Source organism: Pogoniulus pusillus, chromosome 26, assembly GCF_015220805.1.
Source record: "Pogoniulus pusillus isolate bPogPus1 chromosome 26, bPogPus1.pri, whole genome shotgun sequence".
NCBI classification, from domain to species: Eukaryota; Metazoa; Chordata; class Aves; order Piciformes; family Lybiidae; genus Pogoniulus; species Pogoniulus pusillus.
Genome location: NC_087289.1, coordinates 167,781 through 187,562, shown reverse-complemented (window position 1 = coordinate 187,562; position 19,782 = coordinate 167,781). Strand labels below are relative to the sequence as shown.

General features: G+C 57.4%; 3 protein-coding genes across 9 annotated transcripts in view; 2 read left to right on the top strand and 1 right to left on the bottom strand.

Annotated features, from left to right (window-relative positions):
- The window catches only part of VPS8 (VPS8 subunit of CORVET complex), a 74,236-nt gene extending 62,776 nt beyond the window's left edge, over positions 1 to 11,460 (bottom strand). Inside the window, exons 1-6 of one of the 3 annotated variants that reach the window (XM_064165349.1) lie at positions 11,218 to 11,460; positions 8,281 to 8,349; positions 5,901 to 6,031; positions 4,551 to 4,644; positions 3,114 to 3,146; positions 1,739 to 1,793 (exon numbers count right to left, since the gene is read on the bottom strand). In XM_064165349.1, coding sequence (XP_064021419.1) covers positions 1,739 to 1,793; positions 3,114 to 3,146; positions 4,551 to 4,644; positions 5,901 to 6,031; positions 8,281 to 8,349; positions 11,218 to 11,358 — 523 coding nt within the window. In that variant the 5' untranslated portion in view covers positions 11,359 to 11,460. The remainder of the gene's footprint in view (positions 1 to 1,738; positions 1,794 to 3,113; positions 3,147 to 4,550; positions 4,645 to 5,900; positions 6,032 to 8,280; positions 8,350 to 11,217) is intronic. The other 2 variants (XM_064165350.1, XM_064165351.1) reach the window with 2 other exon arrangements.
- On the top strand, positions 11,447 to 15,508 carry ESPNL (espin like). The gene is made up of 5 exons (XM_064165768.1): positions 11,447 to 11,791; positions 13,144 to 13,235; positions 13,328 to 13,856; positions 13,943 to 14,116; positions 14,197 to 15,508. Exons 1-5 carry the CDS (start codon positions 11,447 to 11,449, stop codon positions 15,427 to 15,429), a joined length of 2,373 nt encoding a protein of 790 aa, XP_064021838.1. The 3' UTR covers positions 15,430 to 15,508.
- Positions 15,509 to 15,636: 128 nt separating this feature from the next.
- On the top strand, positions 15,637 to 19,782 carry KLHL30 (kelch like family member 30). Of its 5 annotated transcripts, XM_064165758.1 has the most exons (8): positions 15,637 to 15,949; positions 16,234 to 17,072; positions 17,157 to 17,319; positions 17,519 to 17,605; positions 17,801 to 17,956; positions 18,032 to 18,235; positions 18,759 to 18,904; positions 19,404 to 19,782. In XM_064165758.1, the coding sequence occupies exons 2-8, from the start codon at positions 16,299 to 16,301 to the stop codon at positions 19,650 to 19,652; spliced, it is 1,779 nt and encodes a 592-aa protein (XP_064021828.1). In that variant the 5' UTR covers positions 15,637 to 15,949; positions 16,234 to 16,298; the 3' UTR covers positions 19,653 to 19,782. The 5 variants fall into 5 exon arrangements, with proteins under 5 accessions (XP_064021828.1, XP_064021829.1, XP_064021827.1 ...); XM_064165759.1 differs by having other exon boundaries at positions 15,637 to 17,072; positions 18,047 to 18,235; XM_064165757.1 differs by having other exon boundaries at positions 15,637 to 17,072.

Sequence of the window (19,782 nt, the reverse complement as noted above, 5' to 3'; positions counted from 1 at the left end):
TTCCTTCTATCATCTGAGACAGAGCCCAACCCCCACCTCATGGCAGTCTCCTCTCAGGAAGCTGTAGAGAGCAATGAGGTCTCTCTCATCCTCGTTCTCCACACTGCACACCCCCAGCTGCTCCTTTCACTCCATGCCCTCCAAACCCCACCCCATCCTCACCTGCTCTTCTCTGGACAGCCTCCAGCACCTCTTCTATACTGTGGTGCCCAGAACTGGCCCCAGTGCTCAAGCTGTGGCCTCACCACGGCTGAGTACAGGGGACAATCCCTGCTACCCTGCACCCCCCTGCACCTACTGGACACATTGGTTTTGATCCAGGCCAGGATGCTGGCGGCCTTCTTGGCCACCTGGGCACACTCTAGCTCATGTTTAGCTGACTGGCAATCAGGACCCCAGGGACACTTTTCAGGTCCTTTTCTGCCAGGCAGCTTTCCAGCCACTCTGCCCCAATCCTAGAGCACTCATGGGGTTGCTACACGTCCAGGTCTCCTCATGTGATCTCACGAGGGTGGAGAAAAAGGAGAGCAGTTTCCCTCAGCCCTGTGTTAATACAGCCTAGTACGTGGCTGCATGACCTTGAGCTTTATGCTCAGCAGGCCAGAAAGCTTTCAAGGCCCTCCTGTGAGTGTACTGGGAAGTTCTTCACAGAACCAACAGGACTTTACGTGCACAACTGATGTGGTGCCAAGGCTCCTGAAGGCCACAGAATGCACTGAACCACTACAGACTGCACAGCCTGGCAACAACCATGGCCAAAACAGCAGCAAAACTGCTGGTACAAAGTAATCAATGGGGCAACAGAGAATTTTACTTAAGCATACGCCCACTGAGCAAAACAAACACATCACCAATGGTAATACCACAGATCTGTTCCTAACAGCTCATGAAGACCACAGCAGAAGAGGAGTTATGTCCAGATCATTTCAGACCCTTTCTTTGAACACTGCTTTGAGCAAATGGCATCAAAGAATTTAACGTCTGGATAGCCAGGAAGGTGAGCATGGCACCGGCAGAGTCAGACTGCAGCTGTTTGCCTTGTTACAAGTCAGGAATGGACTGGACACAGGCTCAGCTTTGGTGCAGTATGTTCTCTAAAATCAGTGATGAGGTCTCCCTTGTCTTTCTTCACACTGACAGCTCCAAGCACACACTTCTGCTAGGCCACCCTGAATGTATTTATCATAGATGCTGTGCTGCCGTGTCTCTGAGGTCCCTTCGACCTGAGCCATTCTGTGAGGCACTCCAAGGAGATAGAATCATAGAATAGAATCACAGAATAGAATCAACCAGGTTGGAAGAGACCTCCAAGATCATCCAGTCCAACCTATCCCCCAGCCACCACAGTTGCTAACTGGGTGAGAGGCAACCAAGTGGGGCTTGCAGGACGAAGCCCTGCTCTGCAGCTGAGCCACAAGCACTGCGCACAGGCAGGCAGGGCACAGCCAGCAGAAGCACCTTGCTCTGTGGGGAGCATGTCACGGATTCACAGAAGGCATGGGGTTGGAAGGGGCCCCTGAAGGTTGTTCCTTGTGCTTCATTTCCTTGCAAGAAGAAAAAACGTATTTAGCACACACTCAGCATCTCACAGGAAACTCACCCTGCAGTTTGACTCTTGGCTGGGTTTGAGATGGTTTTTTGAGCTTGTGTTTGTTTGGTTTTGGGGTTGTTTTTATTTTAAGACCATTAAAATGAAAAGAAGGGGGAAAAAAATCAACCTGCAGTATCTTTAACTTACCAAATACTAGTGCCAGCCCATGGGAAGTCCCCACTGCTATCAGATTTGATGCTGCCTGAAACAGTTGTGCAGAAAGATTGAAAACAGAAGTGTCAGTCACAAATCGACAAAACTCACAGCACCCTCATGCAAAGTCTGCCAAAAGGGGAAGATTCAGAAGGTTATAAATTAGGAAATGGTTATCTTTAAGTGACAAGCAATTCCTACTTGAAAGCTGGGGAGTATCACACCTTGGGACCAACACACTGTTCAGAGGGCTGCCTTTTCCTCTACTCTTTGAAATCCAAAGGCTCAGAGCAGTACCCACAGTAAAATTTCTCCTCTGTAAAGTTATTCTTTTGTTGTGACAGAGGAATATAAATGCTCAGAGAGGTTTCCTTACCCAGCTGCTACACCCACATCTGAACTCTTCTACAGCCCTGGGCAGCACTGGCACCCTGCAGAGCTCACAGCAAGCCTGACTTCCTCATGAGCCATTAAACACAGGGCCAAGATTCCACTGCACTTGCAAATCTGCACCCAGTTCAATACAGCTCAGCAGAACTCACACAGGGCTGTGGATGCATCAATGTTGTTCTGCTGCTTACTTCTCAGCAAGTGTAAAGCAGACTAAACTTCAGTGCTTTGGTGTCTGGAGTATGCCAATACAGGTGGACACCAAATACTGCCTTAGATGTGACCGGGGGGGTTGTCCTTCTCCATTTTTCAACAAGCAGTCTAACTTCTGATGAATTGATGCTGCAACAGTCAAAGCAACCAAGGGCATGTTTCAGTTCTTCATGGAACACTAAAACTCATTTCACAAAGGCAGACAGATACTGGCTGTATTTCACCTCGCCAGAGCACTTCTCTGTTGCCTACAGGCAGCTTCACTTCCAATGTGTACAAATCAGCAGGATGCAGACTGATGAGCAGGAGTATCCTCCAGACAGGTTTGCAAGGACATTTGATGTTTTCAGGTCAATATCTCAGTTGCACCAGAGCTGCAGAAGTTTTTGAACCTCTGATTTTATCAGCACTTCAGTTCTTTTATGAGGCGAAGCTGTAACTGGCATAGAAGAAACAGCCAGGAGAATCCAGTGTGTGCCCCAGGTGAACAAGTCCCTTACGGGGACAGGGTAGGTGCTCAGCTATCAAAGCCTTGGTGATGACAGGGAAAAGGGGAGAGCACAGGGCCTAACCAGCAGAGGGGCAGCTAAGGGTTGAACTCTGGCCCTAGGAACCAGATTTTTTCCATTCACTTCAGCCAGCCCTCATATATGAAAAGTTTAAGTAAGAGCATGAAGGAGGATGCTTTTATGAGTCTTCCACTACTGTTGTAAGGAACGTGCATGCAAACCAACCACACAACACAGGAGGCTGTCAGGGTACTTACAATAGCAGTGGGCAAGCCAGCATCCACTTTGTCCTAGAACAAAACAAGCCATGAGTAAGAGACAGAACTCCCAGCCCTGTGCACATCTCCAACAGAAACACAGCATGCAGGAAGATCAACACAAGCTGCCCATTAACAGCCCCTCCAGGGAGGAGAGTGCTGAGGGAGAGAGTAGCTACTGGCTAGAAACACCTTGAAGGGGTGAGAAAGGGCAGAGCAATGGAGAAGCTGCAGGATATCTGCAATTCCATATGGAAGTTGCTGGGTTCTTCACAAGATGGTCTAATCTTCAGAGTCTGCAGAGTTCAATTTTGGGTCACAAGAACCACAGGCAATGCTCCAGGCTTGTGGCAGAGTGGACAGAAAGTGCCTAGCAGAGAATGACCTGAGGGTGCTGAATATGAGCCAGCAGCAGTAGGGCAGGGATTGTCCCTTGTACTCAGCCCTGGCAAGGCCACACCTCAAATGCTGGGTTCAGTTTTGGGTCCCTCACTCCAAGAAGGACATTGAGGGGCTGAAGTAGGTCCAGAGAAGGGCAACAAAGGTGGTGAAGGATCGGGAGAACAGGGCTGGGAAGATGCAGTTCAAAGTGTTTAGTGTGGAGAAAAGGAGGCTGAGGGGAGACCTCATTGCTCTCTACAGCTCCATGAGGGGAGGCTGCAGTGAGGTGAGGCTTTCCTGACTCTAGTCTCAGGTCATAGCAGGAGAGGAAATGGCCTCAAATTGTGCCAGGGGAGGGTTAGGTTTGAGAGGAGGAAAAAATTCTTTGCTGCAAGAGTGGTCAGGGATTGGCACAGGCTGCCCAGGGAGGCGGTGGAGTGCCCATCCCTAGAAGTGTTCAAGAAATATGTGGCCATGGCACCTGGGGTCACAGTTTAATGAGCTGACAGCTGGACTCAATGATCTTAGAGGGCTTTACCAACCCTGACACTTTTATGGACAGACACTGAAGGCAAAACCCCTTCTCCCTCCCATTCACATGGCTCACCCACCACCAACACAAGGAGCAGCCAGCAGCAGCACACTGACATTGAAGCATTCCAGGCACCCACCCTTGAAGTATTTGCAAGCAGTGGTAAGATTCCCCTTCAGTCTTCTCTTCTCTAGGCTAAACAGCCCCAGTTCTCTTAGCCTCTCTCCATAAGAGAGAAGTTCCAGTCCACTCAGCATCCTCGCAGCCCTTTGCTGTACCCTCTCAGAGCAGAGGGGGAGGAGAAACTCCTTTGACCTGCTGGCCACACCCTTCTTGATGCACCTCAGGATGCCCTTGGCCTTCCTGGGCATGAAGGCACATTGCTGACTCACGGGCAGTCTGCTCCCCACTCAGGTCCTTTTCCCTAGCAGAACTAATAGTAGAGGGAGGGAGAAGACGACAGACAACTGCACACAAAAAGAGATTCAACCCTCTCCTGGCATGCAGGAGACAGAGACACTCACTGCTGCAGATACGACCTGGGCAGAAATCCCTTTGAGAAGCGACAGCCGTGTGACCGACCCATGGAGGGAGAGAGAGTCTGGCAGCTTCTTCTTCCTAGGGCAACAGAAAACAATCCAAACAATCCACTGCCTCACAGCAGAGGAAGAGTCTGGAGCTTGACCCAGCCCACAGCTAAACCAGCAGGCAAATTCTGCATGCACTTACAACTCCTGCAGTTTCCACTCCTAGGGAACACAGAGCCAGGATGCCAGCAGCTGCCACACAAACAGTCACAGCTGGGACTGCTCATATCCTACACAGCTCCCACTGTGTGACCAAGCTTGGCTCACCCTGCTCTGGCAGAGGCACTGGACTGGATTCACAGCACTGTTTGGCTTGGAAGACACCTCAAGCTCATCCACTTCCAGGCCCCTGCCACGCCCAGGGACACCTCTCACCAGCCCAGGTTGCTCAAGGCCTCATCCAGCCTGGCTTTCAACACTTCCAGGCAGGGGGCAGCCACAACCTCTCTGGGCAACCTGTGGCAGTCTCTCCCCACCCTCATAGCAAAGAATTTCTTCCCCATCTCCACTCTCAATCTCCCCTCTCCCAGCTCAAGCCATTGTCCCATGTCCAAAGTCCCTCCCCAGCTCTATTGGAGCCCTTCAGCTCCTGCCAGGCTGCCCTGAGGTCTCCCTGCAGCCTTTTCTTCTCCAGGCTGCACAGCCACAACTCTCCCAGCCTGTTCCTGCAGCAGAGGTTCTGTAGCCTCTGAGCATAGAATCAAATCAGGGCTGGAAGGGACCACAAGGATCATCTAGTTCCACCCCCCTTGCCATGGGCAGGGACACCCTATCTTGGTGGCCTCCTCTGGATCCTCTCCAACAGCTCCAGGTCCTTCTTGTGCTGGGGGCAGTGCTGCACGTGAGGTCTGAGCAGAGCACAACAGAGGGGCAGAAATCCCTCTCTGTGCTGCTGCTCTCCCTGCTCTGGCTGCAGCCAGCACACAGCTGGCTCTGGGCTGTGCCCAGTGCTGGCTCATTTTGAAGATTCCATCAAAATCCTCAGTGCAAAGCCAAGAGCCCTGTCTACTCGGTGTAGCAGGAATAACTCCCTTCTGTCAGAGTCCATTGGGCTGGAGTTCCTGCAGCACCCCAACAGGAGCTCAGCACCAGAAGACAAAAATGGACTAGTGCCCTTCAAGGGCTCCAACACTCAGCTGCATGCTCAGAGCACAGCTCAGGGAGCAGGCAGCAGGAGATTGCCTCGGGTAGTCTCTACTCAGAAGAAGGGGAGAATTTGGTTTGAATGGGTACAAGCAGTGCTCCTGCCAAACGCACTGAAGCCGCCAGGCCAGGAGCCTGCGGTACCTTCTCAGGTGTGCCCGGTCCCCGCTGTCAGAGCTGGCCACAGAAGATGTGTCATAGGAGTGTGTGTCTGTGTTATCCACGCTCAGGAGAAAGGGATCCTCCAAAACAAAAGACTCCTCTTCATCATCGGTCTGAAGGAAGAGAACCACAACAGCTTATTCAAACCTCAAGACCTGCAGGAAACATTACTTCAGCAGCAGCAATTAGAAGAATCAAGGAGAGGCCAAGGCAAACCTCCGATGTGAGAGCTACCAGACTGATTCTGTGCAAGAAACTGTCTCCTGAATTAACAATACTCACAAAAGTGGGCTGGAAAGCTATCCAGCTTCTCCTTCTTCCTCAGGTATTATCTACTCCATCAAAATTTTAACAGACCTGTACCTAAGCTGTTCTCAAGAGTCTCCAACTGCTGAGAAAAGGCCTAGAATTCACAGAATACCTCAGGGCAGAAGGCACCTCAGAGATCCTCTGCTCCAGCCTCCCTTCCATGACCAGGGAGGTCTCTCAACCAGACTGGGCTGCCCTGGTTTAAGCCACTGAAATGTCCACTGAGAGCAGAGGTTAATCCATCCCTCCTGTGGCTCCCTCAGGAACCCACGGTGCCCTGCTCAGCTGCACAGTGCCTGCACCAGCAGGGCTTTCAGAAGCTGCTATCTGCTTGCATGGGTTTCACAGTTCAGAGAGTACACCTGCAAACAAAGGGCAACCCAGCAGGTTTCTTGCTCTCCTGGGGCACACTTTCTGTACTCACACATTTTCAATCCAGAGGTCTCAAAACCGAGCCTACTGCAACACCGGTGCTCAGCTCCCTTAGGAGGCATTAAACAGTACAGCTAAGTTTAACTTAAAGCCTGTCCTAGACTCTTAGAATGGTCTGGGTTGGAAGGGACCTCCAAAGGTCACCCAGTCCAGCCCTCTGCACTCAGCAGAGACATCCTCCACTACAGCAGCTTGCTCAGAGCCTTGTCCAGCCTGATCCTGAAGATCATTATGGGTCAGTCATTCCCATCCCTTGGGTACCAAGACAAACAGCACTGCAGTAAGACTTTGCACTGAACTAGTTTAAGACTTGGATTATGTTCCTCTGCCATAGGCGCTGACTGCACCTCCTTAGTTTGGTGTCACTCACATTCAGTGAGGTCCCCCTGCCTTCATCACCCAAAGCACCAGCAGAAACAGGACAAACCTCTGCATATACTCTTCTACCACATGTTTGGGACACTCTTCATCTCTGCCTTTCTAAAAGGGCTCACTTCAGCCTTTGGACAGACTTCTAGGGAGCCAGTATCTTCAGTTTGGGAAAAATCTTTGGCATGCCCTTCTTTTCCTTCCTAAGAACCATGCAACTCTCTGGCTATTGTAAGAACACTGAAGTGGATATAAGCAACACTTCTCTCCTGTAAGGTAGGACACGCAGCAGCAGATGCTGAGGCAGCTCACTGCTCCTGCCAGGGGGTTAAATATGTGAAAAGTACAATGCAAATGGAGTTGTGAAGAACCAACTTCCCATTTCCTCCAAATCCACAGCTACTCAGAGTTCACAAGTGACATCAGATTGGGAGGCACCCTCAGAGGTCATCTTGGCCAAACCCCTGCAGTCATCAGGGACACACACAATTAAAGCAGGCTGCTCGGGACCACATCCAGTTTGATCTTGACTGTCTCCAGAGATAGGGCCTCAACCACCTCTCTGGGCAGCCTGTTCTAGGGTCTCACCACCTTCATGGTGCAGAGTTTCCTTCTGATATCCAAAGCAATTCTGCCCTGCTCCACTTCCTTCCAAACCATTGCCCTTTGTCCTGTCGCCACAGACCCTGCTGAACAGTCCCTTCCCAGCCTGCCTGTAGTTCCCTTTCAGATATTGAAATGCAATCTAAGGTCTCTCTGGAGCCTTTTCTCCAGGCTGAACAGCTCCAATTCCCTCAGTCTGTCCCCACAGCAGGGGTTCTCCAGCCCTCCAATCATCTTTGTGACCTCTTCTGGACCTGCTCCATCAGGTCCATGTCACTCCTGTGTTGGGGGTCCCATAGCTGGACATAGTGCAGAGCAGAGCAGCATAGCACTCTTTGCATTTATTTATAACTGAACCAAAAGCTGTTTGATGACAACGAGGCCTTTAGTGGGCTCTCCAGTCATCAGGTGACACTCCAAAGCCACAGGTGCAGAAACCCTTTGGTTTCAGCTGTGAATTTCCGGGCTGAAGAATCTCACACCGCACAGCAGGCACGGGATGTGCAGAGTGCACGGCTACCGCTGCCAGGACATGATGAACTCACACGGTTTCAGCCGTGAGGAAGTGCACAGAGGACAGGAGGATGTGCTGCTTCACCTCAGCTGCCCCCTGCCCTGCAGCCGGCTGCACGTCTGATTGGCCACTCACCTCGTTTAAGATGCTCTCCAGTGTTGGAGGGGTATCCACTTGAGGGATGTCAAATTCTTTGTCATCGATCTGTGCATCAGAAAACACAGACTGAGATCAGGCTGCCTGCTCCACCTGCCACACTTGCTTCTAACTACACAAATTAACACAAGCAGCTCTGCATGCGCTCCTCCCACCGCCCCTCTGCCGACAGTCAGAGGCATGAGTCACAGTCACAGAGCAGCAGCGGTTGGAAAGGACCTCTGGAGATCATCCACTCCAGCTCCCTTGCCACAGCAAGGCCACCTAGGGCAGGTCACACAGAAACACACCCAGACGGAACCCAAAAGCCTCCAGAGATGGAGACTCTACAACCTCTCCAGGCAGCCTGTTCCAGGGCTCCAGCACCCTTAAAGAAGTTCCTCCTCATGTTTAGATGGAACTTCTTATGTTCAAGTTTGTGCCCATTACCCCTTGTCCTGCCACTGGGCACCACTGAGAAAAGCCTGGCCCCATCCTCCTGACAGCCACCCTTGAAGTAGTTATAAACATTGATGAGATCACTCCCATCTTCTCCCCTCCAGACCAGGACAACCCAACTCTCTCAGAAGAGACAAGCTCCAGTCTCCCCATCATCCTCATTGACCTTTTCTGAACCCTCTACAGCAAGCCTCCAGCCACACATTCAAAACACATTCAGGAGAGTAAGTGCCAATGCTGTTCAATATGACTTGGCTTTCTGATTGTTTACATGCTCAGGGAAATTCCTTTGCTGGTCTCCAGACTCCAGAAGCCACAGAATACAAGAGATGGAGAAACAGGCTTCCTTTGGGCTGGAGGTGTTTAAAAGACGCAGAGATGTGGTGCTGAGGGACGTGGCCCAGTACCAGCCCCAGCAGAGCGAGAGAATGGTTGGACATGATGATCCCACAGGTCCCCTCTGACCAAAATAACTACATGATCTACTACTCTATGTAAGCCAGCAGATGACCTCCTGTCCTTAAAATGCTCACATGCGACCTTGCAGTGTCGAGAAGCCGCTGCTGTGCGAGGGAAGCTGCCCACATGAGGCTGCTGGGGGAACGGCTGTCACCGGTCCTCCCACTCACCTCCCTCAGCTCTGCTACCAACATGTTCTCTCAACATCAGCACCACAAGGCAGAACAGGAAGTGTCCAGGACCAGAAACATATAGCAGTTCTCTGACCTGTACCCAGACCTGAAATTTCAAACACCTTCACAGGTACTTTCAAAAGCTGACTCCCAGCGTCACACAGCCGGGCTGAGGCAGGCAGCCACCAGCACCAATGGGTCCTGCTGCAGGAGGAAGGCCAGTCACAGAGCACCAGGAGTCAGACAGCACCTCTAGAGATCATCCAGTCCAACCCTCCTGTGAGAGTAGGACCACCCAGAGCAAATCACACAGCAAAGCGTCAAGGCAGGTTTGCAACACCTCCAGAGATGGAGACTCCACACCCTCCCTGTGCAGTCTAGGCCAGTGCTCTGCCACCCACAGAAGAAGCTCCTCCTTACGATTATGTGGAACCTTTTGTGTTACAGTCTGTGTCAACTGCCCCTTTTCCTGTCACTGGACACCACTGAGAAGAGCCTGGCTCCACTCTCCTTTACCCACCCTCTAGATACTGATCTGCAATAGTGCGACCAGCAAAAGCAGGACTGTCCTCCCACATTCAGCACTGCTGAGCCCACACCTCCCACGCCGGGTTCAGTTTGGGGCCCTCGCTCCAAGGACATTGAGGGGCCAGAGCAGGTCCAGAGGAGGGCAACAAAGGTGAGGAAGGGTCTAGAGAACAGGGCTGGGGAGGAGCAGCTGAGGGAGCCGGGGTGGGGGTGGGGTTTAAGTGTAGGGAAAGGATGCTGAGGGAAGACCTCACTGCTCTTTACAGCTCCCTGAGAGAAGGCTGCAGCCAGGTGGGAGTCAGGCTCTGCCACCTAGTCTCAGGCGAGAGGAAATGGCCTGAAATGGTGCCAGGCAAGGGTTAAGATGGAGATGAGGAAAATTTTCTTTGCTGCAAGAGTGGTCAGGGACTGGAACTGGCTGCACAGGGAGGTAGTAGAGCCTTCATCCCGGGGGGTGGCAGGGGCCACAGGGCCATGACACTTGGGAGACATGGCTCGGAGCCATGGTGGTGTTGGGTTGCTGTTTGGACTCAATGATCTTAGAGGACTTTTCCAATTGAAACAGTCCCAGGAGTCTGTGAGATTCCCCCCACCTTAGTCTCCACCTAGGTCTCTCAGCCTGTCCTCAGATGAGATGTTCCAGTCCCCTCAGCATCTTACAACTCTCCACTAGACTCTCTCCAGTACTTCGTCCTTGAACTGCAGAGATGAAGCCTCACCAGCCAGCGTGGAGGAGAACCTCCTTCGACCTGCTGGCCACCCTCTTCTTTATGCAACCCCAGGATGCCATCGGCCTTCTTGCTGGCTCACGGCGCGCCCTGGTCCTCTTCCCCAGAGCTGCTCTCCAGCAGGTCAGCCCCAACCGGTCCTGGCGCATGACCTACATTTGCCCTGGCTGGATTTCACCAGGCCCAGGCCAGTCTGGTGCACTCGGGCTCAGCTCAGCGCGGAACCGTTGCTGTGACCGCACCTCCTCGCCCTCTGCTTCCCCTCACCGAAACCCGCCGGCCACACGGCCGAGCCCGACACGGCGCCTGCGGGGTCACTCTAAGCTCCTGACAGGCTGCTCCTCTGCCACGGGCAGAGCACAGTCGCGGTGGTCACCCGCATTTTGTCCGCCGGAGAGATCTGCATGCGCGTTCACGCTCAGGGCGGAGTTACACGCAGCTAAACCCATGCGGTCTGCTCCCAGTTCAAGGGACAAACCGGAGCGGGGCGGGCCCGGCCGCGCTCAGCTCCCGCCCGCCAGACCCCCTCTCTCGGCCGCCGCAGGGCCAGGGCCGGCGCAGACACTGCCGCGGCCTCTGCGCCGTTTCACCTTGGGGGGAAGCTGGAGAGAGCCGCGGACGAAACGCACCAGCTCGCTGCGGGAGTCCAGCTCGCGATCCAGCTCCGCCACGCTCAGCGCCCGGTGCGCAGGCAGCTCCGGGCACGGCTCGGCCTCCGCTGCCGCCTCCATCGGCGGGCAGCGGCGAGCGCAGCAGGCCAGCAGCGCCGGAGCGCGAACCGGCGGACCGATACGCACCGGGGCGCGAACCGGCGGACCGATGCGCACCGGAGGACCGATACGCTCCGCGGTATCCCCTGCGCATGCGCAGCGCCGGCGCGGGCGCACCCTGCCGGCTCGCCTTAAAGGAGCCGCTCTGCGTCCGGGGCGCAGCTGGCGGTGCCGCCGCAGAGGAAATCCGTGGGAACTGCCGTGCCTGCACCACGACGACTGCTGCCGAACGTGGCCCCAGTACCCAGCAGATGCCTTAGCCTCCAAGGGAAGGAATAACACTAATAGGGAAAGAAAGAAGAACCAGATCAACACACTGCACGTCTTCCGGGCCCTAGCTGAACCCAAGTGGTTTTGCCACAATTCCCAGCGTTTTGGGGCCCGAGATCCAAAGGTTTGCCACAATTCCCCACATTTCAGAGCCCAAACACAGAGCCAGTCTGCAGCCATGTCCCAGTAAGGCCAAGGAAAAGTGCCCTTGTAGGTTAGAAATTGGGTGAGAGGCAGAAGTCTTTGGAATCAAGTGGCTGATTTTAGACAAGGCAGAAGCTGGTGAGCAAATGTCAGGACTGAGACAGACTTTCTGCCGTGGCATCCAGCAACCGGGTGATTGGGTCTTAGGCCTGATCCACCCAACAGACCCACTCCACATCCAACAGGGTTTTGCATTTCATGGACTGTCCACACACATGTGGTATTCATGGAGTACTGTGCCCAGGTCTGGGCTCCCCAGCTCAAGAAGGACAAAGAACTGCTGGGGAGAGTCCAGCACAAGGCACTGAGCTGCTGAGGGGACTGGAAGAGCTCTGATGTGAGAGGCTGAGAGAGCTGGGGCTGGTTAGCCTGGGGAAGACAGGACTGAGAGGGGAGCTCATTCATGCTGGGGTGAGTGTCAGGGAACTGGGGCTAGATTCTTCTCAGTGGGCATGAACCTGACCATAGGAGGTTCCATATACACGTGGACAAACTCATTTACATTGAGGGTAGCAGTGCACTGGAGCTCTGTCCCTCATCGACCGCGCTGGCAATGAGATGAGAGCAGGCTTGCAGGAATCGTGTGGTGGCTCACAGTGCCCCTTGGCTCTGACCCAAGCTGTGTGGCAGCTCCATCAGCAGTCCGTGTTGCTGTGCTTTATGCACCATCTCCATCGGCACTGCAGGGTGCTGTCCCGCTGTGGGCACCACATAACCCACTCTGCTGCTGCAGGCTGCAGCTGGGTCAGCTCATCCTCTCGTGCGTGTTGCTCTGTGCATATCAGCCTGCACAGGGGCTGGGGAGAGATGAACAGGCTGACTCTGTAATGGATCCTCGGCAGGCGATCAGTGTTTAAAGGCTTTCATCTGTTCCTTTTTGATTTGATGCCAGCCCCTTGATGGAATTTCTCACATGTAATCGAGCCCTGGCCATGTATAATGGATGGCAGCGGAGTGAAGGAAGGCAAGCATGGCCGACTATTGGTAAACAGGTGTCTGGGCAGCAGTGCAGCAGGTGCTTCTGTGCCACATTGCCAGTACAAAATCCTTCCTGTCCCCCGTACCTGGACTGGCTGTGTGCAGGGACAGGCACCGTGCACAGCTTCAGTCGTTCTGCACTGGCTCAATTAGTGGGACAAGGCTTGGAGCCAAGCCACCTAGCTGCTCTTTCCAGGAATGGTGCCGGTGCCACCCCTCAGCCCTGGTGCTGCCACTCGATGCGCCCACTCAAATATTAATGTGCTGCTCACTGTGCTCTCTGCCTTGCCGCAGCCTGCAGCGGTGGCCCGTGCCTGCCCCAGGACTGCTGCAGCCTCTCTGTACACCCCACAGTGCCTGTGGCAACCCGAGTGGGGGCTTCAGGGGTGCGGCTGCGCTGGCCTCTGAGTTACCAGGGCTGGGCAGAACTCGAGTCCTTGCATTCTGTGGGGGGCTCCCAGGTGTCTTCTGTATCCAGCGGCCAGTGCAGCACTCCCGCGGCAGGTAAGGCCTGGGCTGGGCTCCGAGAACCCCCATCTTCTGGGGAACGTCAGCTCTTCGCAAGTCGGGGAGCAGGGCAGGGGGGCTGGCGGCATGGCGCGCCCCGGCAAGGGCTAGCGGCTGAGAGCGGCGCCGGGCTCGGTCCTCGGCTGCCGGGACATCACCTTGTCCCCCAGCGGGCAGAGTGGACCACAGGGCCTCCGCTGCTCCACTTCTTTCTGAAGACAGCTCCCAGCCGTGAGTGTCTCCAGGGGAGTGATTGTTCCCGCAAACCCGTGGTGATGTGCCAGGCATCCCCGCGGGGCACTTCTACCCGATCACGCGTGGAGGTGCTAAAGGTCCCTCTCCCTTTTGTCTGCCCTCCTTCAGAACAACGCCTGCGGTTCTCCCTGCCCGTCTCCGGCAGCCACTCGGCCCGGCGGGGGATGGAGCCCGGCAGGTCCGAGCTGAGCCGCTGCAAGCCCTCGCCGCGGGCCAGGATCCCGCCGTCCTTCTTCGCCCACTCGGTAGGTCGCTGGCTCCGCCCGCGGCCCCCGGCTCGCTCCGTCGGCTTCCGCCCCATCCCAAGCTCCCCGTGACTGTGCCCGCGCAGGAGCAGGCGCCCGAGCCGGCAGAACTCCCTGGGCTGGACCCTGCGGAGGCGGACGTGGAGTCTCTGGTGCCCACGCACGACGAGCGGGGCCGCCTAATCCCCGAGTGGAAGCGGCAGGTGATGGTGCGGCGGCTGAAGGCTCGACTGACGGACGAAGAGGCGGCGAGCAGCCAGGTACGGGGCGGGCCGGGCGTAGGCGCATGCTGCTGGCTGAGGGGAGGGGGACGGCTCCCGCTGACCGCCCCTCTGCGCAGGACGTGGGCTCTTGGCGCTTCTCGCCTGCTCTTCAGGCCGTACTAGGCCCCTTCGGGGAGCTGCTGACAGAGGCGGACCTGCAGCAGCTGGAGGGGGCGGTGGAGAGCCTGCGGCTGCGGCGACGAGGCGAGGCTTACCTAAGCGAGCTGCGGCGGCTGGCGCGGGAGCTGCGCGCCCTGCTGCCCGCCCCGCTGCTCAGCGTCACCGTGCGCAGCCCCCTGCCCGGCCCGGGGCAGCCGCTGCCCCTCTGGTGCGGCCGCCTGGCCGGCGCTGTCAACAGCCTGACCGCGCTGCTGGCTCACGCCGAGGGGCCGCCGGCCGCACCCCCCGTCGCTGTCGCCGCCGCCGGCGGGCAGCCCCGGGAGCCGGCGGGCAGCCTCGCGCAGCGGGAGATCCGTCAGTGCGGAGTCTGCGTTCGCAGCCTGCGTGGCGTCTTCGAGCCCGCGTGGGGGGCGGCGCAGGAGAAGGCGGCCGCGGCGGGCGGCACGGAAGCCGCCAGCGACTCGGGCATCGGCTGCGAGGAGGCGTTTTCGGACGGCGGCGGCTCGCCGGCGCCGGGACCGAAGTGGGGCAGCCTGAGGAAGGAGAGGATCGTGATGCTCTTCCTGAACCACTGGAAGCGGTCCGCCTACGGCCCCTCCGCGCTGGCTTCTGGGGCACCCCGCGCGGCAGCAGGGACCGGGACGGGGGCGGCGGCGCGCCTGGCGCGGCAGCGAGCGGCCATTCAGCGCCTGCTCTGCGGCTGGCGGGACACGGCCTCCCGCCGCCCCCCGCCGCCGCTGCCCCCCGCGGCCGCCACTGGCCGCGCCCTGCTGTCCCCGGAGCAGTTCGTGGCGGGGCCCGGGGGTGGGCCAGCCGACTACGAGAGCCTGTCCCTGGAGCTTTTCATGCTGGGCTATTTCCGCATCTTGGAGCAGGAGCTGCCCCCCGAGGAGCGCCGCGGCCGCCACCTGCTCTGCTTCGAGGTGTTCGAGCAGCTAGGCCGCCACGGTTGGCGGGCGGTGCGCGCCTTCCACCGCACTGTCACCGACGAGATCGCCGCTGGCCGGCGGGGCTGGCGGGACGGCTTCGACGACATCAAAGCCAGGTATTTCGGATCCTCTCGAAGCTGGGCCCGGCGGCCTGGGGAGGCCAAGGGAGAGGAGGAGGAGGAGGAGATCTGCCGCTACATCGACCGCAGCTTCGCCTTCTGGAAGGAGAAGGAGGCCGAGATCTTCAGCCTGGAGGAGTGATGCTCGCTGGCGAGAAGAGCGCAGGGCTCCGTGGAGCCGCGGGCTGCAATAAACGCCTTTTCGGTGCTGTCCGAACTGAGCCAGGCTTCCCAGGGCGATGGAGAAAGCTGCTGGGCGGAGTGGGATGGCCTCCGCCCCCTCCTCCCGGGATGTTTGTCTCGGACCCGCCCGGCTCCCCGCAGCGAGGCTGTGAGATACTACCCTATGTTTGACGCCGGGGGCAGAGGGAATCCCAGGCGGTCGATGAGGCGGAGAGGAGGGGTGATGAAGCGAGCCTTTCCTCCGGGGCGCCGAGGGATGCTCGCCGACAGCAGCGAAGCCGCGGGAGGCGGAGCAGGGCAATAGTGGGCAGCGCTGCCCCCGCGGTGCCTTTAAGAGCAGGGAGCGGTGTCCTAGTGCCGCCTAAAAATAGCGTGTCCCTATCCCGCCTGGGTCCCGTGTCGCGCCGCGGTGTACCTCTCCAGGGCCGGAACCGCGGCCACCTTCCTCCCGGCGGCCGGCCGGGGACTGCAGACGCCAGGTGAGAGCCGGAGGGAGCGAGCCAGTGTAGGGCTCAAGCTGTCTGTCGAGCCGGTTTTGGGGCTCTAAAACCATCTCCGTCCCTGAAAAATTGGTGGCAGTACCTGCAGAACAGCGGGGAGCGCGGGGAGCACGGGGAGGAGGAATCGCGGCTACCTGTGGGAGTGGGGAGAGGGCGCCAGCCGTCACTTCTGCCCCTGCTGGTGCGTGTTAATCGGGTGCTGCTAAGGAGCACAGTCGAGGCGGGGGCAGGGGGAGGGACGTGTCATCACCTTTTCCTGGCAGGGACACCCACTCCACTCGGTGTGAGCTCTGCCCCCCAGCAAGGCCCCGTGGCCACCCTCGGCACCATGGTGAGGAACGTGGATGACTTTGACTTCTGCCTGCCTTCACATGCCCAGGGCATGCTGGAGGGGCTGCAGCGGCTGCGTGCCAACCCCAAACTGGCAGATGTGACACTGGTGGCCAGCGGGCAGGAGTTCCCCTGCCACCGCAGCATCCTGGCCCTCTGCAGCCACTACTTCCATGCCATGTTCTCCGGCAACTTCGCCGAGAGCACTGCAGCCCGGGTGGAGCTGAAGGAGGTGGACCCCGGTACCCTGGAAATGCTGCTCGACTTCGCCTACACAGGGAAGGTCACCATCAATCAGGGCAACGTGGAGAGGCTGATGCAGGCCTCCAGCCAGCTCCATTTCCCCACTATCCAGAAGGTCTGCAGCCGCTACCTCCGGCAGCAGATGGATGCCAGCAACTGCCTAGGTATCTACGAGTTCGGCGAGAGCCACGGCTGCCCTGAGGTCTCCTCCAAGGCCTGGTCTTTCTTGCAGGAGAACTTTGAAGCCGTCTCTCTGCAGGAGGAGTTCCTCCAGCTCTCCAAGGAGAGGTTGGCCATCTGCCTCTCCAGTGAGCAGCTGCAGGTGCAGGAGGAGCAGAGCCTGGCCGAGGCTGTGCTGCGCTGGGTACGTCATGACCCAGGGCCCCGAGCCCAGTTCCTGCCCGAACTGCTGGAGCTGGCCCACCTTGTCTCACTGCCTGACCAGTACCTGCAGAATCTTCTTGCCACTGAGCCACTCATCCGTGACTCGGATGCTGGCAAGGCCCTTGTCGTCCGATCCCGTGCCACGGTGGGTTACCGCTACCCCAAATCCTACCCCTGAGATGGTTGAGAGGCTCAGCTCAGAAACTGACAGTCCTCTCCCTCATGGCAGAGCAATGCTGGTGCCTGGAAGAAGCTCCCAGCCTTACAACAGAAGCTAGAGGAGGTGCTGGTTGTGGTTGGTGGGCGTGTGCTGGAGGAGAGCGAGGACGAGGACATGGGGATGGAGGTGCCAGCTGCCCCCAGGAACTTTGCCTTCTACAACCCCAAAAGCAGTAAGTGCCCACAGCAAGGATGGGGCAAGCATTCATGCCCCCTGCCTGTTAATTAACCTTCTGTCTACTCCAGAGCTACCTCTTGCCCAATGATCTGGTGTCAGGAGGGGCACGGGGTGGGGGGCCAGCAAGGTGACTGATGCTTTAAAGCATCACTGCTGGCTGCAGGGGTTGGTCACTCACCTCTGCTGGCTTTCAGGGCGGTGGACAGCTCTGCCCAACTTCCCCGATTACAACAAGTGGGGCTTTTCCCTGGTGGCCCTGAACAACACTGTGTACGTCACAGGTAGGCACTGGGGGCCCTGAGGAACGAGGACAGGGATGTGTGTGGGTATGGGATGCTAGTATGGGCTGGGGAGCCACTCTCCTTTGAGCAAAGCCCTCTCCTTGCTGCCCCCTTGGGTGGATCTGGCTGCTGGCAAAGGGTGCCCAGGGATGGCAGCTCTTGGAGAGGGTGGCCTCCTGACCTGTCCTTCCCCAGGAGGCTCCAGGGGATCCCAGAACGATACATGGTCGACAGCCCAGGCCTGGTGCTTCTGCCCCAGGGACGGTGCCTGGAAGCCCATCGCTTCCATGCTGAGAGCACGGACAAACCACACCAGCGCTGTGCTCAACGGTGAGGTCTACGTCATCGGGGGTAAGGCCGTCAGACCTTGCAGGTGCTGCCAGGGCAGGACTCTGCGGGCACCGCGAAGCAGTGGGGTGGCTGCAGCATCCTGCCCTGCAGGGACAACAGTGGACAGGGTGGAGGTGGAGCGCTATGACCCGTACAACAAGAGCTGGTGTGCCATCAGCCCGGCCCTCAAGTACGTCAGCAACTTCGCAGCCTCCAGCTGCTTGGGCAAGCTCTACCTGGTGGGCTCCTGCGCCGTCAAGTACAATGCACTCACCTTGCAGTGCTACAACCCCGTCCAAGGTGAGAGCTAGCACCAGCACCGTCCCCCGCCAGGGGGACTTCAGGGGGACAACATGCAGGCAGCATGGTGTGGGGCTAGGCCTGGTCCTGCAGGAGCTGCTGAGGTCTGGCACGGGCTGTGGCATGGGGCTACGAACCAGTCAGGAGCACAGCTACTGTCAGCACAGACCCCAGTCACAGACCTCCATCACAGAACTTCAGAGGAGCAGGATTCCTGGGGCAGAAGGATGAGGTGGCTGCCCACCTTGAGGAGAAAGTGAACTGCTGTGACAAGGCTACCTTCTGAGGCAGCCTCTGCACAGCCCTGCCCATTCCACACCCCTACTGCAAACTATACCCTCTCCACTTTGCTGTTTTGCAAGAGCCTTATCTGGGATGTGTGCCACCCTGCCTGCCCACGCTGTCCCCTCCCTTTCAACCCCCCCCCTTAAATAGCCATGGGCTCCGCACTGCTTTTTTTGGTCACTGGCAGCTGCATCTGGAGCCAAGGGTGGGAAGCTCTGCTGACAGCTGCTCCCTGCAGATCTGTGGAGTGTGATCACCTCCCCCTTCATCCCCAAGTACCTCTCGGCCCCACGCTGTGCCACCCTGCATGGGCTCATCTACCTCATCGGGGACAACACCAAGAAGGTCTACGTGTACAACCCAGAGGCCAACATCTGGCAGAAGGTAGCAAAATGCAGGGCCAGGCACAAGCACCCTCTGGGCATGTGGAGAAGTGGTTCCCTCCCTGCCAGCACCCCACAATCACACACCCACACCTCCCTCCTGCCCCCTCCCGTCCTTCATCTCTCTTAACCCCAGCAGAGCTGACAGGGCCCTGCTCCTTGTCACACCCACTAGCAGCACAGCGGTCACACTCCCTTGTTGGCTCTGAGCAGTGATCATGCTGCAGAAGCCCACAGGATCCCCTTTTCCAGCACCCTCCTCTTGTGGGGTTTGCAGGGCTCCTGCCTGCAGTCTGGCAAAGTCCTCCATTCCCTTCACCCCCTCAGAGCATCTGCACCCCACATCCCCCCAACAACTCCTGCACAAATAACATGAGGGTGCTGTTGAGAGCAAGAGGTGGCTCTGGGGGCCTCAGACCTTGCCAAAAGCATGCAGCAGGAACAGTGCCCACTGGGTCCATGTCCCCTGTGGTGTCCCAGCAGATCTCTGCCCCGTGCAGGTGCAGCTGCTGCACACACTCCATGAGAACGGCGGGATGGTGCCGCTGGGCGACCGGCTCTTTGTCACTGGTGGCCACTGGAAGGGCATGGATGGTGATTACCAGGTGGAGATGGAGGTGTATGACTCCACTAAGGATCTCTGGACACAGGAGGGCTCCTTGCCCTGCCTCTGGCTCTTCCACAGCTCCTCCTCCATCTTCATGGACACCTCCAAGTGGACAGAAGCTTTCCAGGGGGGCCACGTGTGATGGGAGAGCCTGCAGGTGTGGGCTGTCACCCTGCACAGCCACTCTGCCTGCTCCCTGGTCAAGCTCCCTGTGTGTCCCATGCAGCCAGCACAGTGAAGAGGCTTACCCTGATAAACACTTTGGCTGATGC

Bases quoted from the DNA above. Each gene is read 5' to 3' on its own strand.
- KLHL30 (XM_064165758.1), top strand. From the start codon at position 16,299: ATGGTGAGGAACGTGGATGACTTTGACTTCTGCCTGCCTTCACATGCC. The intron at 17,073-17,156 runs GTGGGTTACCGC...CCCTCATGGCAG, and splicing joins TCGTCCGATCCCGTGCCACG to AGCAATGCTGGTGCCTGGAA. The intron at 17,320-17,518 runs GTAAGTGCCCAC...GCTGGCTTTCAG, and splicing joins CTTCTACAACCCCAAAAGCA to GGCGGTGGACAGCTCTGCCC.
- ESPNL (XM_064165768.1), top strand. From the start codon at position 11,447: ATGCGCACCGGAGGACCGATACGCTCCGCGGTATCCCCTGCGCATGCG. The intron at 11,792-13,143 runs GTTTGCCACAAT...GCCTTGCCGCAG, and splicing joins TTGGGGCCCGAGATCCAAAG to CCTGCAGCGGTGGCCCGTGC. The intron at 14,117-14,196 runs GTACGGGGCGGG...CCCTCTGCGCAG, and splicing joins AAGAGGCGGCGAGCAGCCAG to GACGTGGGCTCTTGGCGCTT.